At 42.8% G+C, this 13,997-nt stretch overlaps 1 protein-coding gene across 6 annotated transcripts in view; it reads left to right on the top strand.

The window, feature by feature from the left end:
* Positions 1–13,997, top strand: part of CREB5 (cAMP responsive element binding protein 5) — a 369,622-nt gene that overhangs the window by 244,947 nt on the left and 110,678 nt on the right. For all 6 annotated transcript variants that reach the window (XM_029070322.2, XM_029070325.1, XM_029070324.1 and 3 more), the window contains 2 exons: positions 7,252–7,378; positions 12,849–12,959. In XM_029070322.2, the coding sequence (XP_028926155.1) occupies positions 7,252–7,378; positions 12,849–12,959 (238 nt within the window). The remainder of the gene's footprint in view (positions 1–7,251; positions 7,379–12,848; positions 12,960–13,997) is intronic.

Below are 13,997 nucleotides of genomic sequence, written 5' to 3'. Positions count from 1 at the left end.
AGCACCCAATAAATATGATTGATAGATTGATTGGCAGTAAAGCTACAATGAAATTGTTTATGCATGCTTTCTTGGTTCCCAAGAGAAGTGGGGGCTTCAAATATAGTTTGAAGTATGCTCCAGTGTTTTCAAAGCCTGTCGTTATACAGTCGATTGAACTGTAAACTCCTTATGGGCAGGAAACCTGTCTACCAACTCTTTTGTATTGTAATAATAATAATTGTGGTATTTGTTAAGCACTTACTATGTGCCAGGCACTGTATTAAGTTCTGGGTCAGATACTGTCCCTGTCCCACCTGGGGCTCGCAATCTCAATCCCCATTTTACAGATTAGGTAACTGAGGTCCAGAAAAGTGAAATAACATCCCCAAGGTCACACAGCAAACAAGTGGCAGAGTTGGGATTAGAACCCATGACCTTTTGACTTCCAGGCCCATGCTTTATCTCCTAAACCATATTGTATTCTCCCAAGATCTTAGAATAGTCCTCTGCCCATACTAAGAACTTGGTAGAGTGTAAGCTTGTCCTCTAGACTGTAAGCTCATTTAGGGCAGGGAATGTGTCTGTTTATTGTCATATTGTACTGTCCCAAGCTCTTAGTACAGTGTCCTGCACGTAGTAAAGCACTCAAATACAATTGATTGAATGAATGAGTCAATATGACTGATCGATTCTACTGTAAAAGTGTAAGCTCCTTGTAGGGAAGAAATAGGTCAAGTGGTCATTCTTTACTTTCTAAACATCTAGTACAGCCCATCACACCAAGCGGGCACTCAGTAAGTGCTTCTGCTGTATTTAGTACTGTTTTGAATCAGTGTCAGCATTTCCATCTTGAAGCAACATTTTCCACGGTGCAGAGCTTCCATCACCACAGTGGAAGCTGGAGAACATCAATGTTATGGCCTTCTGCAGATTCTCTAAGCAATGCCAGGAGTCCACAAATTATCTGAATTCCCAGCTCATTTGACTCATTAGTTGAGCTCTCTTCTGTCCCACAGTTCTGCTAGGAAACTGGACAAGACCATGGCTGATAGATATTTCTTTCCAAACTTTCTCCTATTCTGAGAATACAGCTACTGCATCCTAGCTCTTCCCTAAGGTGACACTGGAAAACAGAGCTAAAAACATCTTGGTGACATTTTTTGTTTTACACCACATAGAGTCAAGTATTTCTCTGCGGATTCTCTCCCAAGCACTTAGTACACTGCTCTGCATACCGAAAGAGCACACAATAAATACCATTGATTGATTGATACTGAAATCAAGAAGCCTCAGAACTATAAATTGTACTTTTAATTGAAGGAAATGTTAGGGACTTAGGAGAAAATTTATTCCTTAGTAACCATAACGCTGGAGCTACCATAGACCCAGAACCCTGGGCTGAGGCAAGTACTAATTTGAACAGAACAAATTTGCTAGCTCCTTGAGGGTAGGAAGTGTGTCTTCTTACTCTACCGTACTCTCTAAATTCTAATATTGTCACAAATTTTTTGTCCAACATGATGGGGTAGAACATATGTAGTCCCATGCTTCAGTGTCTCCATTGCCAAAATGGGGTGTTTAAGAATTTGCCACAGAGTTCTTGTTCTGGAGTGAAAACTCCAGAGCTCTGAGATGCCCTAAGGAAAGATGTACAAAGTGATGATATTTCCAAGATTCCATTTTGAAAGAACTTCCTGTCCTGGAATTCTTTTTTTCCTTTTCACTTCTCTCTTCTTCCTCACCCAGACCAGTGCTGGGAACAGTCACTGGTGATTAAGAATATATAGTTTTGTTTTGTTTGTAGTTTTGTTTTAATGAAGTTTGCCCCAAGGCTTCTTCTGAGAAACAACATGAGCTCATTTTGATCTTCATAAAATGGTATAAAACTCTGGGCGGAGGGACTCTTTGTCCACATATAGGGACTTGGAGGTCAGAACTTGGGGAATTTCTGAGGGAAGCTCGTACACTATCTGGCAGGATCTGATTATTTATAGGCTAGAGAGATCAAAAGTCTATGATTAAAACTAGAAAAATGTTGTTTTCAAGACCCATAACTTGGGCTATCTTTTCATGATTGGGTTTTAATGAGCAAGCTGTAATTTTACTTAGTTATCATACTTTAGCCACGGAGACATTGAAGTATAGTTTCTACTGTGCTTCACATGCAGTTCATTGTCCTTACATTTCATTTTCTTTACCATTAGAAAATTAGGATTTCCAAATTCCCTAAGAATAGGGGTATCACACTGCTTGTGACTCCAAGTACATCTGCATTGACCTTTAATGACACACATTTTTACCTTGAGTAGATTAGTTGCTGGCAAATTTTATCCCAATTCAGAGAAGCAGCATGACCTAGCGGATAGAGCACGTCTTGGGAGTGAGAAGGACCTGGGCTCTAATGCTGCCTCTGCCGCTCATCTGCTATGTGACCTTGGGCAAGTCACTTCATTTCTCTGTGCCTCAGCTAGTCACCTGAAAAATGGGGATTAAGACCAAGAGCCCCACTTGGGACATGGACTGTGTCCAACCTTGTATCTACTTCAGCACTTAGTGCAGTAGCTGGCATATAGTAAGTGCTTAACAAATAACATTTTTTTAAAAGCCCAAAAGAATTTGAGAGTTGATGGAATCAGGGAAGACTTGCTATGGGATTATATCTTTGCATATGCCTCTGATTGCCGTTGAATCAGCACAACTATCAGCTGGTTATCTGAAGGTGCTGCTTGTCTGAACCACCTCTTTCCCCAGCCCCAGCCTTTCTTCCTACATCCTGCAAGAAGGCGGTTGTTATTTCTCTCTGAGGCACAGCCTCTGATGGAGCAGAGAGTGTCTCTGATCTAATCTGGATTCCTTCAGGAACCAATCCTTCGGGATGAGTGACTGAACTGTCTGCATAGGATGCTATTCCATATGGAGGGCAGAAACCAGGCCATTCTCCTTATCAGCCTGGTGGGCAAAATCTCCATGACCCATCTGGTGGTTGATTAGCGACTCAAAGCCTCAGAATGTTAATCCCATCTATTCGACAGCCTAGTCCCAACTGACATTAGGGTGGCATTTAGTTTCAGGTTTGCCCAGCACAGATTTGGGGCAAAAAATGAATTTTCTTTTCTTTAAAAACTACCCAGTCAAGCCCTGTAAACCACCTCCTAACAGAAGGGTGTTTTTTTACACCCCTCCCCATAGCCCCCAAACCCATATTTGCTTGGTAAGTCAAACCACAGGGTTTCATTTTAGAATTTCCTAAGGAGGATGCATTTCATTCCACAAATCAACAAATGCTTTCCCACAGGGCATGCACTTCTCCTCTTTGATCCATACTCTTATCTCCTAAATGCAAATCTGTTGCACTTTTCAGACCTGCAGTTCAGGCAGGACAGTTTTGTCCACTGCATGAACTCCAGTAAAGGACTTCAGTTTTTTGGGTTGTATTCCATTCCGTCAGCCAGAGCCCCCATTGATTTCATTAACCTCTGGTCCTCACCCAATTTCGGCCTTATTAGCTCACCAGTATTAGATATTGGGCTCACGACAGTTTACGTTCTGTGTCTTCTGCACTTCTTGTTTCTCCTAATCTGCTATGATCTCTAAAATATTTGGCAGACTCTTAACTCTGGCTTTACTCTCTCTCCTTCCCTGGTTTGTTTAATTAGTTTTATTGTTTATTGTTTTTCCTTTGCGAACCACATGCCTCACTGAGCTGGGCTGCAATCTCCTGGGATAGGCTGATGTGCACATTTAGATCTCAAACATCCCTCATACACTTGGCGTCAGGCAGAAATCTGAAAGTGACCATTGAAAACCCAAGGGTCCATCGTCCTCCTCATAAAGAGATTCCAGCCTGCCTTACGGCAAGGAAGGTGATCAGGCAAGATCCATGTGTCTTAAACGCCAGCCCTTCTTCCCCTGCCTCATACTCCTCCCCACCTCTCCAGCCAAACCCAAGCTGACAAATATCTTGGGGAAAAATGGGGACAAGAAACCGCTTGCTACGGCACCCTTCTAATGAGGACAGTGAAAACACAGGCTGTCATCCTTGACATTTTAATTGAAAGAAAAGCTTACATAGACTTCAACCTTAAGCAGTATGTTTATACAAGTGTATAAGGAGAAATAATCTGTCAGTTTGGAAAACTCTCCATGCTACAGGAGTTAGTTTAGTAATTGAACAATCCAACATTAGCTCACACACCTTACCTTGTTCCATGCCTCAATAATTTTTAGTAGAAATACTTTGCCTAAAGGCACGCGGTTATTAAAAAAGAGGCTCGGCTTGCTTAAAGTCTGGAATTATTAGCTCATGGTAACAAGCCTGCACTGGAGAGACTGTTGGTTCTTTGTTTTCATGACTTTGCTGCAATTCACAACCTAATTTTCAAAGACTAACTTTTGCGTTGGATGGAAAGACGAAAATAATATCCAATGGATGAGTGATTTCTCATTTTATCAATATTGTAATGCCCTAACATTTTTTATGAAAATGTAGGTAGAGCAGACTGAATAAACTTGGAAATGGTTATTAAGGTATATATTTTTACCAAACACTATGAACTTTTGACCCAAAATATTTCAATTTATCCTCAAAGCCGCAAGCAATATTCAGGTAATAAATTTTAGGGGGGTTATAGTTTTACAATTTTGTTGAAATAATATGATGCAATGTTACCTTAGATTTATATAATGATGCAATTATAATTCCCAAGATTTATATATTATCTCACAAAGAACTCAGATTACTTTCCTATATTTTGTCTCATCCAAGTTAACCACCTGCTTCTGATTAAGAAAGATGGCCATTCTCTCCATTTTGTAGATGGGGAAACTGAGGCATGGAGAAGATAAGCAACTTAATCAAGGTCACCCAAAGGGTCTCTAGCAGCTCTAAGAGTCCTGATTCATAGTCCAGTATCCTTTGCACTAGACCATGCCAGCTTGTGGTCCCAAACCCAAGAACTAATTTTAAATAGCTCTCACGCACTCCTAAAAAGTTACCTAGGATGATTAACTGACTGAATGTTATAATGTCTAATAGCATCCCCTCAATGAGCAAATATAGGTGCAAGAGTAGGTGATGAATAGCCAATCCTGAATAATACTTCTCAACTGCTTTGTTTCATTGCTTGCTACTTTTATCAGGGAGATATAAAGAAACATCTTTAACCTTTGCCTTAAGATACAAGACTATGAAACCAATACTGCCTCTGTACTGATCAGTGAGTTACTGAACAAGTATTCTGCCAGTCTACCCATTTCCCTCTAAATGGGTTATTTTTAAAGACCTAGTGTAATATATCAATCAATCATTTTTATTGAGCGTTTACTATATGCAGAGCACTGTTCTAAGCGCTTGGGAGAGTACAACATAACAGTATAGCAGATACATTCCCTGCCCACAATGTGCTCCCAACTACATACAAATAAAGACTGAAGCCAGAAGTGTTTTAGGTATGTAAGAGCGAAAGAGAAAAGTCGATAGATTGAGACTTTAAGAAAGCTGTGCTGGCCTTGTAAGAGATGTGTTCAAGAAGTATAGAGGGTAGTTGCCTTTTTGCTTACTTTCAAAAAGACAAGTGTCATTATTTACAAGCTTCCTAAGCAATCCAGCTGTCCACCTCACAAATGTATATATTGATCTATATTGTACTAGTAAAGCTGTGTATGTATATATTTGTATGGGTGTATGTGTAAAATTTTATAGAGAGTCAATATATTTTTCTCTATATACAGTCTATATACAGTCTATATACTCTATATACAGTCGCAGACACACACACACACACACACACACATACAGAATGCAAATACACATTCATGCCTCCACTTTTATCACTCATGCAGTGTATAGTGAATAGTACTGGGCCTGTGATCTGGTCATTGCCAAAGAGGATCTCAAAATGAAACATAGAGGTTGTCTTCTGTTCTAAGGTTGAAGGGGAGAAACTTCCCATCTTCTCCTTCCTGTCAGCCTCCGACTGCCTTTGGTGTTTCCTTCCCTTTCAGACAGTGAGTCTCTCGAAAGTGTGTTCAAGCTCCTCAGAAGAGGTTCCCAATGCTTAGGTCCAGGTGTTCCTGGTTTCAGGCTTTTCCTCTCTGAGTTAAAATCAGGCTGTGTAGATCTGAGTTTTGCCCATAAACTGCCCTTGGGGCTTTTCCTTCATTCGTGGCAGAAAGGATGCTGATTTTTACATTAGTCACCCCTGAAATGTAAAGTTTCTAGGTTTGGTTTGCCAATTTGGGACAGGCCCCTCTCGGAAAAAAGCCAGTTAATATTTTAAGCATAGGAAACCTGGACAGTCTTAGGGTTTTTGTTTTTTTTTTTTAAAAAAAAAGCAAAAGAAAGGTTTACTGAGTGTAACATTTACACAGCCCCAGAAGGCTAAAAAGCATGGAAGGTGAAAGCTGGGACAGGGAGGTAGCTTGTTGGGCATTTTTAATAAACACAAATAATTCACATTTCCAGAAATCCCATTTTCTCCAGTTTATTAAATCCATTTAAGGCCCTTTTTTCCTCCGCAAAATAGAGGCAAAATTTAAACTGCTCCCACTACCCCTCGCCCCCACCCCAACCCAGCTTACACAAGCTCTATGGGTCAGGCCAAAATCGGGTTTCTGTCAAACAGCCTAACACCTCTGGTTATTATGCAATGAGTGCCAAGGAGCTGGGCTACCTCATAGAGGGGATAGGAGAGAGCCGGGGCTGTGAGGGTATAGGCCACCATCGTATTCCTTCATTTTTTGTGTGTGCTTATTTGTCTCAGTCAGCATGAACAGCCACTAGGAAGGTAACACATCACATTCTGCCGACAGCCAGTCAGTAGAGTTTATGCTAGAGTGCAGGAGGCCAAAATGCACATTGCTTAGGATCCCTGGGGAAGGTCCAGAATTGAGTGAATAGCCTGCGATGTACCTGCCCACTGCTGTTGGAGAAGCACGGAAGAGGCTTTAGACTTAAGAGCACACACAAAGAGCAAGTTTTCAGAGGCCATTTAGGTCCCTCATAAAGTGTAGGGATTATCAGAGGTTTACTGACACATTCATTATCGAATATCAGTGAGATAATAGTGGCCAGGAAACGCAGTAAAATTTGACGTATTAAATAGGAAACAGCAAAGGAAACCAGAGCTATGTTGAACTTGTTATGATTTCCCTAATATCCTGATAGGGGCATCTGCCTTTGGGGCATGTGCTTTCTGACACTGGTGTGCCGTCCTTAAAGCCCGCCTTTCTCAGGGCCAGTAATAACAGCCTGTTCTCCTTCTTTCCTAGGCCTGTCCCAGGCTCTCTATCTTCACTCCTGCACCTACACAACAGACAAAGACAGCCCATGCCAGCCTCTATGCCTGGGACTCTGCCCAACCCTACGATGCCTGGATCCTCAGCAGTATTGATGCCAGTAAGTTCTCTTATGGAACCCTGCAAGATATACCCTCAAAGGCCGGCCGCTTCCCGAAGGGTGGAGAGAGCCGCTTCGCGAAGGGTGGAAGGAAAGGAATCCAAACAGTACAGAACATGGAGGCTCACCTTATTGGATCAAGCACAGGGCTGCGGGCCAAAGCAATTGGATTGCTGCCCTGGCTTCACCACAGGATTTCTGTGTTGCCCTGGGCACCGTGCTTTTCGGGACCTCGGTTCCTCCTCCCTGGCCTCTTCCCTGCAGTGTTCTATACTGTTTGTCATGTGTTTCGAGTTTCTGAAGTGAGAAGCGTTAAGCATTGGAGAGATATAGCATGTTTATTACTAGCAATCAGTAGTATTTATTAAGCCCTTACTATACACAGAGTACCATACTAAACACTTGGTAAAATAAAGTGTTTAAATAAAAGTAAAATACAACAGAATTAGCAGACACGTTCCCTGTCCGGAATGAGCTTAGAGTCTGGAGGGGGAAACAGTATGAACAAATAGGTGATTTACAATATATAATTTAAAAATATGTATATAAGTGCTTTGGGGTTTGGGTTGGGGAGAATATATAGTGTCCAAAATGTCCAATATCAAGAATACTAATGGAAAGACAGCAGTGTCTGTATGCTGACAGGCCGGGAGCTCACAATGAAAAACTGCCTGTCCATAACACATGAAGGCAATAGATAAATTCGGGGGAGATATAGGCTTAACCCAGCCCAAGGGCTCAGGCACTCCTCCTCACCTCGCCATACCAGCCTGTGTCATCGAGACTCCTTGCCCGAACGTCAGAGCCCAACTGAAAGTCGATAGGGGCAAGCTGGGGCTAAAGAACACAGACAGAGCCCTCCCCGCCCATTGTTGGACAAGGATTGTTTCTATTTGTTGCTGAATTGTACTTTCCAACGGCTTAATACTGTGCTTTGCACACAGTAAGTGCTCAATAAATACCACAGAATGAATGAAAGGAGGGAAGCCAATTCTGTGTCACTTTGAGGGAAGCCACTCATGACTGTGACAATATACACTGACTCCAAATGAACTGATAGAGGTGAATATAATCTTCAAAAAAATCTTTCCTGCCCTCAAGTCCTCTCTTCAGAAACTCAGGCTTTCCCACTTTCAATACCACATCACAACACTTTATTTGAGGTTCATTCAGCCCGTGTATGTCTCGCCTCCTGGACATGTGTGGGAGAAAACAGCAAGGATGAGGCAGCACTAATCTCTGCTCCTAAGGGCATATTTTAAAGTGATTGGCACTAAGAACTTTCTCTCTCTCTCCTCCTCTCTGTTTCTCTGTCAGGAAACTCAAAATGATTTACCCAGTGAACATGCAGTAACGATGACAAGAATTGCTCTTATTTTATAAGAAACAGAGGCCCAGGAGTTCTGGGATACAGGGTTTTAGTTGTGTTTTTTTTTAATACATTTGTTTTGTGCTTACTATGAGCCAGGCACTGTTCTAGGGGCAGGGGCAGTTGCAAAGTTATCAGGTTGGACACAGATCATGTCCCACGTGGGGCTCACAGTCTTAATCCTCATTTTACAGATAAGATAACTGAGACACAAAGAAGTTAAGTACTTGCCCAAAGTCACACAGCAGTCAGGGCGGAGCTGAGATTAGAACTCATTTTCTTCTTACTCCCAGGCCTGTCCTCTATCAGTCCATGTTGCTTGAGAGCGATACTGATTCTCAGTCTTCTGTCGTTGTCCAAGGCCACCCTCATCCTCCTCACTTCAGTAAATCAAATCCCTGAGGCTGATCACCTAGAAAATAGTGTGATGATGATGGTAAAGCACCAAGTAGATGCTTTGAAAAAGATTCTGCAGTTTCCTATTACCTCAAGAGGGTAATGATTAAGGTCCAAAGGTATGAATACCTGTAGTGCCTAGTAATCAGCGTGTCATAGATTGCTTTGTTCAAAACTAGAACCACCTTATTAAAACGTAGACTCCTGGGTGTCAAAGGACTGAAATAATTAAGGGAAGGATTGATAATTGTGGTATTTGTTAAGCACTTACTATACTCATTCATTCAATAGTATCTATTGAGCGCTTACTATGTGCAGAGCACTGTACTAAGTGCTTGGAATGTACAATTCGGCAACAGATAGAGACAATCCCTGCCCAATGACGGGCTTACAGTCTAATCGGTGGAGAGAGACGGACAAAAACAAGACAACATAATCACGATAAATAGAGCCAAGGGGATGTACAGATGTACACCTCATTATCAAATAAATAGGGTAATAAAAATATATACAAATGACCACATATATACATGCCAAGTGCTATACTAAGCACTAGAGTAGATACAGGAAAATCAGGTCCCAGAATAAGTAGATACAGGACAATCAGGTCCCAGGAAGAACAGGTATTGGATCCCCATTTTACAGATGAGGAAACGGAGAAGTTAAGTGACTTGACCCAGGTCACACAGCGGGCACTTGGTGAAGTAGAGATTAAAACCCAAGGTCTCTGTTGGATAAACGGGAAGGAAGAAACACCCCAGCATCTGGGCTAGAGGTAGTGGTGTACTGAGAGACTGGCAATGTTTTCTGCTTAGGTTCACCTGCTGTTTGGATAGCTACATGGGTTGTCTTGATGCTTCTAAAATGTCTACCTTGGTATCCAGTTGAAAAAAAGAAAAAGGATGTATGTTGTATACATATGTCTACCCATGTACAAACTGATGACTCTGTGACTGTGTTGCCTGGACAAATGGACTGAAAGGAGGATCAACCCATATTTTTCCCTTGGAAAATGGGAACTGTTTTGAAGAGTAAATTCCATTCAGGCCTAATGGCTCTTGAATTTTTCATGGTGCTCTTAGGTAGCTGATTTAGCTGGTGTGCTTTGCAAGATAGTTTCTAAAGGCTCAGGAAGAGAGTGTGTGTGTGTGTGTGTGTGTGTGGGGGTCGGGGGGCCGTACATGCACAAAGGCACGTGCATGCACTTTTTATACATTAGCCAGACATCAAAGATTTACCAAAGGGATTCAGAGTGTATGGAAAATTCTTCTTGATTTAAGAAATGCTGTTTTAAAACAAAAAATCAACAAACCGGTTATTTCATTCATTCATTCAATACTATTTATTGAGCGCTTACTATGTGCAGAACACTGTACTAAGCGCTTGGAATGAACAAGTCGGCAACAGATAGAGACAGTCCCTGCCATTTGACGGGCTTACAGTCTATTTGGGGGAGAAAGACAGACAAGAACAATGGCAATGAATAGAGTCAAAGGGAAGAACATCTCATAAAAGCAATGGCAACTAAATAGAATCAAGGCGATGTACATGTCATTAACAAAATAAATAGGGTAATGTAAATATATACAGTTGAGCAAACGAGTACAGTGCTGAGGGGATGGGAAGGGAGAGGTGGAGGAGCAGAGGGAGATGGGGGGAAAAGAGGGTTAAGCTGTGGAGAGGTGAAGGGGGGGTGGTAGAGGGAGTAGAGGGAGAAGGGGAGCTCAGTCTGGGAAGGCCTCTTGGAGGAGGTGAGTTTTAAGTAGGGTTTTGAAGAGGGGAAGAGAATTAGCCTGGCGGAGGTGAGGAGGGAGGGCGTTCCAGGACCGCGGGAGGACGTGGCCCAGGGGTCGACGGCGGGATAGGCAAGACTGAGGGATGATGAGGAGGTGGGCGGCAGAGGAGCGGAGCGTGCGGGGTGGGCAGTAGAAAGAGAGAAGGGAGGAGAGGTAGGAAGGGGCAAGGTGATGTAGAGCCTTGAAGCCTAGAGTGAGGAGTTTTTGTTTGGAGTGGAGGTTGATGGGCAGCCACTGGAGGTGTTTAAGAAGGGGAGTGGCATGCCCAGAGCGTTTCTTCAGGAAAATGAGCCAGGCAGCGGAGTGAAGAATAGACTGGAGCGGGGCGAGAGAGGAGGAAGGGAGATCAGAGAGAAGGCTGACACAGTAGTCTAGCCGGGATATAACGAGAGCCCGTAGCAGTAAGGTAGCCGTTTGGGTGGAGAGGAAAGGGCGGATCTTGGCGATATTGTAAAGGTGAAACCGGCAGGTCTTGGTAACGGATAGGATGCGTGGGGTGAACGAGAGAGACGAGTCAAAGATGTCACCGAGATCGCGGGCCTGAGAGACGGGAAGGATGGTCGTGCCATCCACGGTGATAGGGAAGTCTGGGAGAGGACCGGGCTTGGGAGGGAAGATGAGGAGCTCAGTTTTGTTCATGTTGAGTTTTAGGTGGCGGGCCGACATCCAGGTGGAGACATACCGGAGGCAGGAGGAGATGCGAGCCTGAAGGGAGGGGGAGAGGACAGGGGCAGAGATGTAGATCTGCGTGTCATCTGCATAGAGATGGTAGTCAAAGCCGTGGGAGCGAATGAGTTCACCGAGGGAGTGAGTGTAAATGGAAAACAGAAGAGGGCCAAGAACTGACCCTTGAGGAACTCCAACAGTTAAAGGATGGGAGGGGGAGGAGGCGCCTGCGAAGGAGACCGAGAATGACCGGCCAGAGAGATAAGAGGAGAACCAGGAGAGGACAGAGTCCGTGAAGCCAAGGTGAGATAAGGTGTGGAGGAGGAGGGGATGGTCGACAGTGTCAAAGGCAGCAGAGAGGTCAAGGAGGATTAGAATGGAGTAGGAGCCATTGGATTTGGCAAGAAGGAGGTCATGGGTGACCTTAGAGCAGTCTTGGTAGAGTAGAGGGGACGGAAGCCAGATTGGAGGGGGTCTAGGAGAGAATGGGAGTTAGGAATTCTAAGCAGCGATTGTAGACGACTCGTTCTAGGATTTCCCCATCAACCTTTGTCTTAACCATTAGCCTACTTTTTTGGGGCATCTAGAATAGTGATTGGGAACATTCTTATGTGGACTGTGCCTCATGTGACTCTCTCTATCTTCTTCCATTATTTCAAGAGTGCATCGTGTATAATAAATATCACAATTAGAATGAATAATGGTTTGAAGTAACTATCCTAATTGTTGAAAGTCCCCCATCTGAAGGCCAGAGAAAGGGCTTGCACCTCTTCTTTCTGTGGAGTCAAGTCTTACAGAGAAGGGCCAGTTCTGAAATGCCTCTTTTGAATCAACCCCAGCTATTAGTACAGTACTTGGCACATAATTTATACTTAAATAGCAAACCCCCCAAGAAGCTCTCAATAACTGCACCAGATTTTTTAAGAGGCAACAAGTCTCAATCACACATTTGATCCCACAATGATGATTTGGCAATTTTATTTAACACGAAAATGCTTTCCTATGCAAAAGGAGATCATCAGTCAAATTTAAATGACTTTTTGGAATATTGAGATCAAACAGTTTAAAGTTGGTTCAGTAGTCCATTATTCACCATTCACCAAACTGATTTTCAGGAAGTCACTCCAAGACCCAAATCTACCAACCTACGGATAGGTGGAGGCTTACATATGCAAGATAGCTGCTCTCAGGCTTGTATTTTTTTAGCGCTCTTTCACTCTGTCATTTTCCTTTTTTATTCTAGATGGAACGACAAATGACAATGAACTCCAATATCATGGGCATGCAAGGGCCCAATCTCAACAATCCGTGTGCTTCCCCACAAGTTCCTCCAATGCATTCAGAAGCCAAAATGGTAAGAAAAGTAATCGTTCATTCATTCATTCATTTATCATTTGAGTCCTTTACTTGGGAATGATCCTCTGGCTTCTACATGATATTTAGGGAAAGTGAACCATCTTATCTTGATTATTTTGAATGTATCTTTCTGAGGGAAATCAGGAAATGGATTGGCTAGTTTAGTAGCATTTGCTATTGTAGCCTGACTTTTACTCAACAATCGAGCCTTCGATCAGAAGTTATTGCCAGTGAAGGGAGAAAATGTGATGTTTTCGAGTGTCTTTCACTGTGTATCTGTGGGAATGCTTTGGATTTTAACTGAAATCACGAAAGGTACCTAAAGTTTTACCTCTCTTCATGCCAGCAAAAAAAGATCTGAGGTTAAAAATAAATGTAATAATAATAATGTTGGTATTTGTTAAGTGCTTACTATGTGCAGAGCACTGTTCTAAGCGCTGGGGTAGATACAGGGTAATCAAGTTGTCCCACGTGAGGCTCACAGTTAATCCTCATTTTACAGATGAGGTAACTGAGGCACAGAGAAGTTAAGTGACTTGCTGACAGTCACACAGCTGACAAGTGGCAGAGCCGGGAGTCGAACCCATGACCTCTGACTCCGAAGCCCAGACTCTTTCCACTGAGCCATGCTGCTTCCCGATCTGAGCTCTCGAAAGCTCCTTATAGTAATACTCGTAACAATTATGGTAATTATTAAGTGCTTACTATGCTCCAAGTACTCTACTGAGTGCTAGGGTAGATAAAAGTTAATCATGTTGAACACAGTCCCTGTCCCACATGGGCCCACAGCCTAAGTAGGAGGGAGTAGGATTTATTCTCTAGTTTACACTTTAATGTGATGCTGATTCTTAAAAGAACCAGGTTCCTTTTTTGTAACCACAGTTGCCAAAATGCTTCACAATACAACAGAGCTAAAGTGAATTAGCAGCACAATAAATGAAATGCAGTTCAGAGTTTAAAACTCAGTCATCTCTTAGAGGTTTGAGATTTACATGCTGTAAGGTCAGTCCTCCCAATCACAGAGTGATGGATTTAT

This window comes from Ornithorhynchus anatinus, chromosome 8 (genome assembly GCF_004115215.2).
Source record: "Ornithorhynchus anatinus isolate Pmale09 chromosome 8, mOrnAna1.pri.v4, whole genome shotgun sequence".
NCBI classification, from domain to species: Eukaryota; Metazoa; Chordata; class Mammalia; order Monotremata; family Ornithorhynchidae; genus Ornithorhynchus; species Ornithorhynchus anatinus.
The sequence above is the reverse complement of the archived record's forward strand: the minus strand, read 5'-3'. Positions and strand labels throughout refer to the sequence as shown.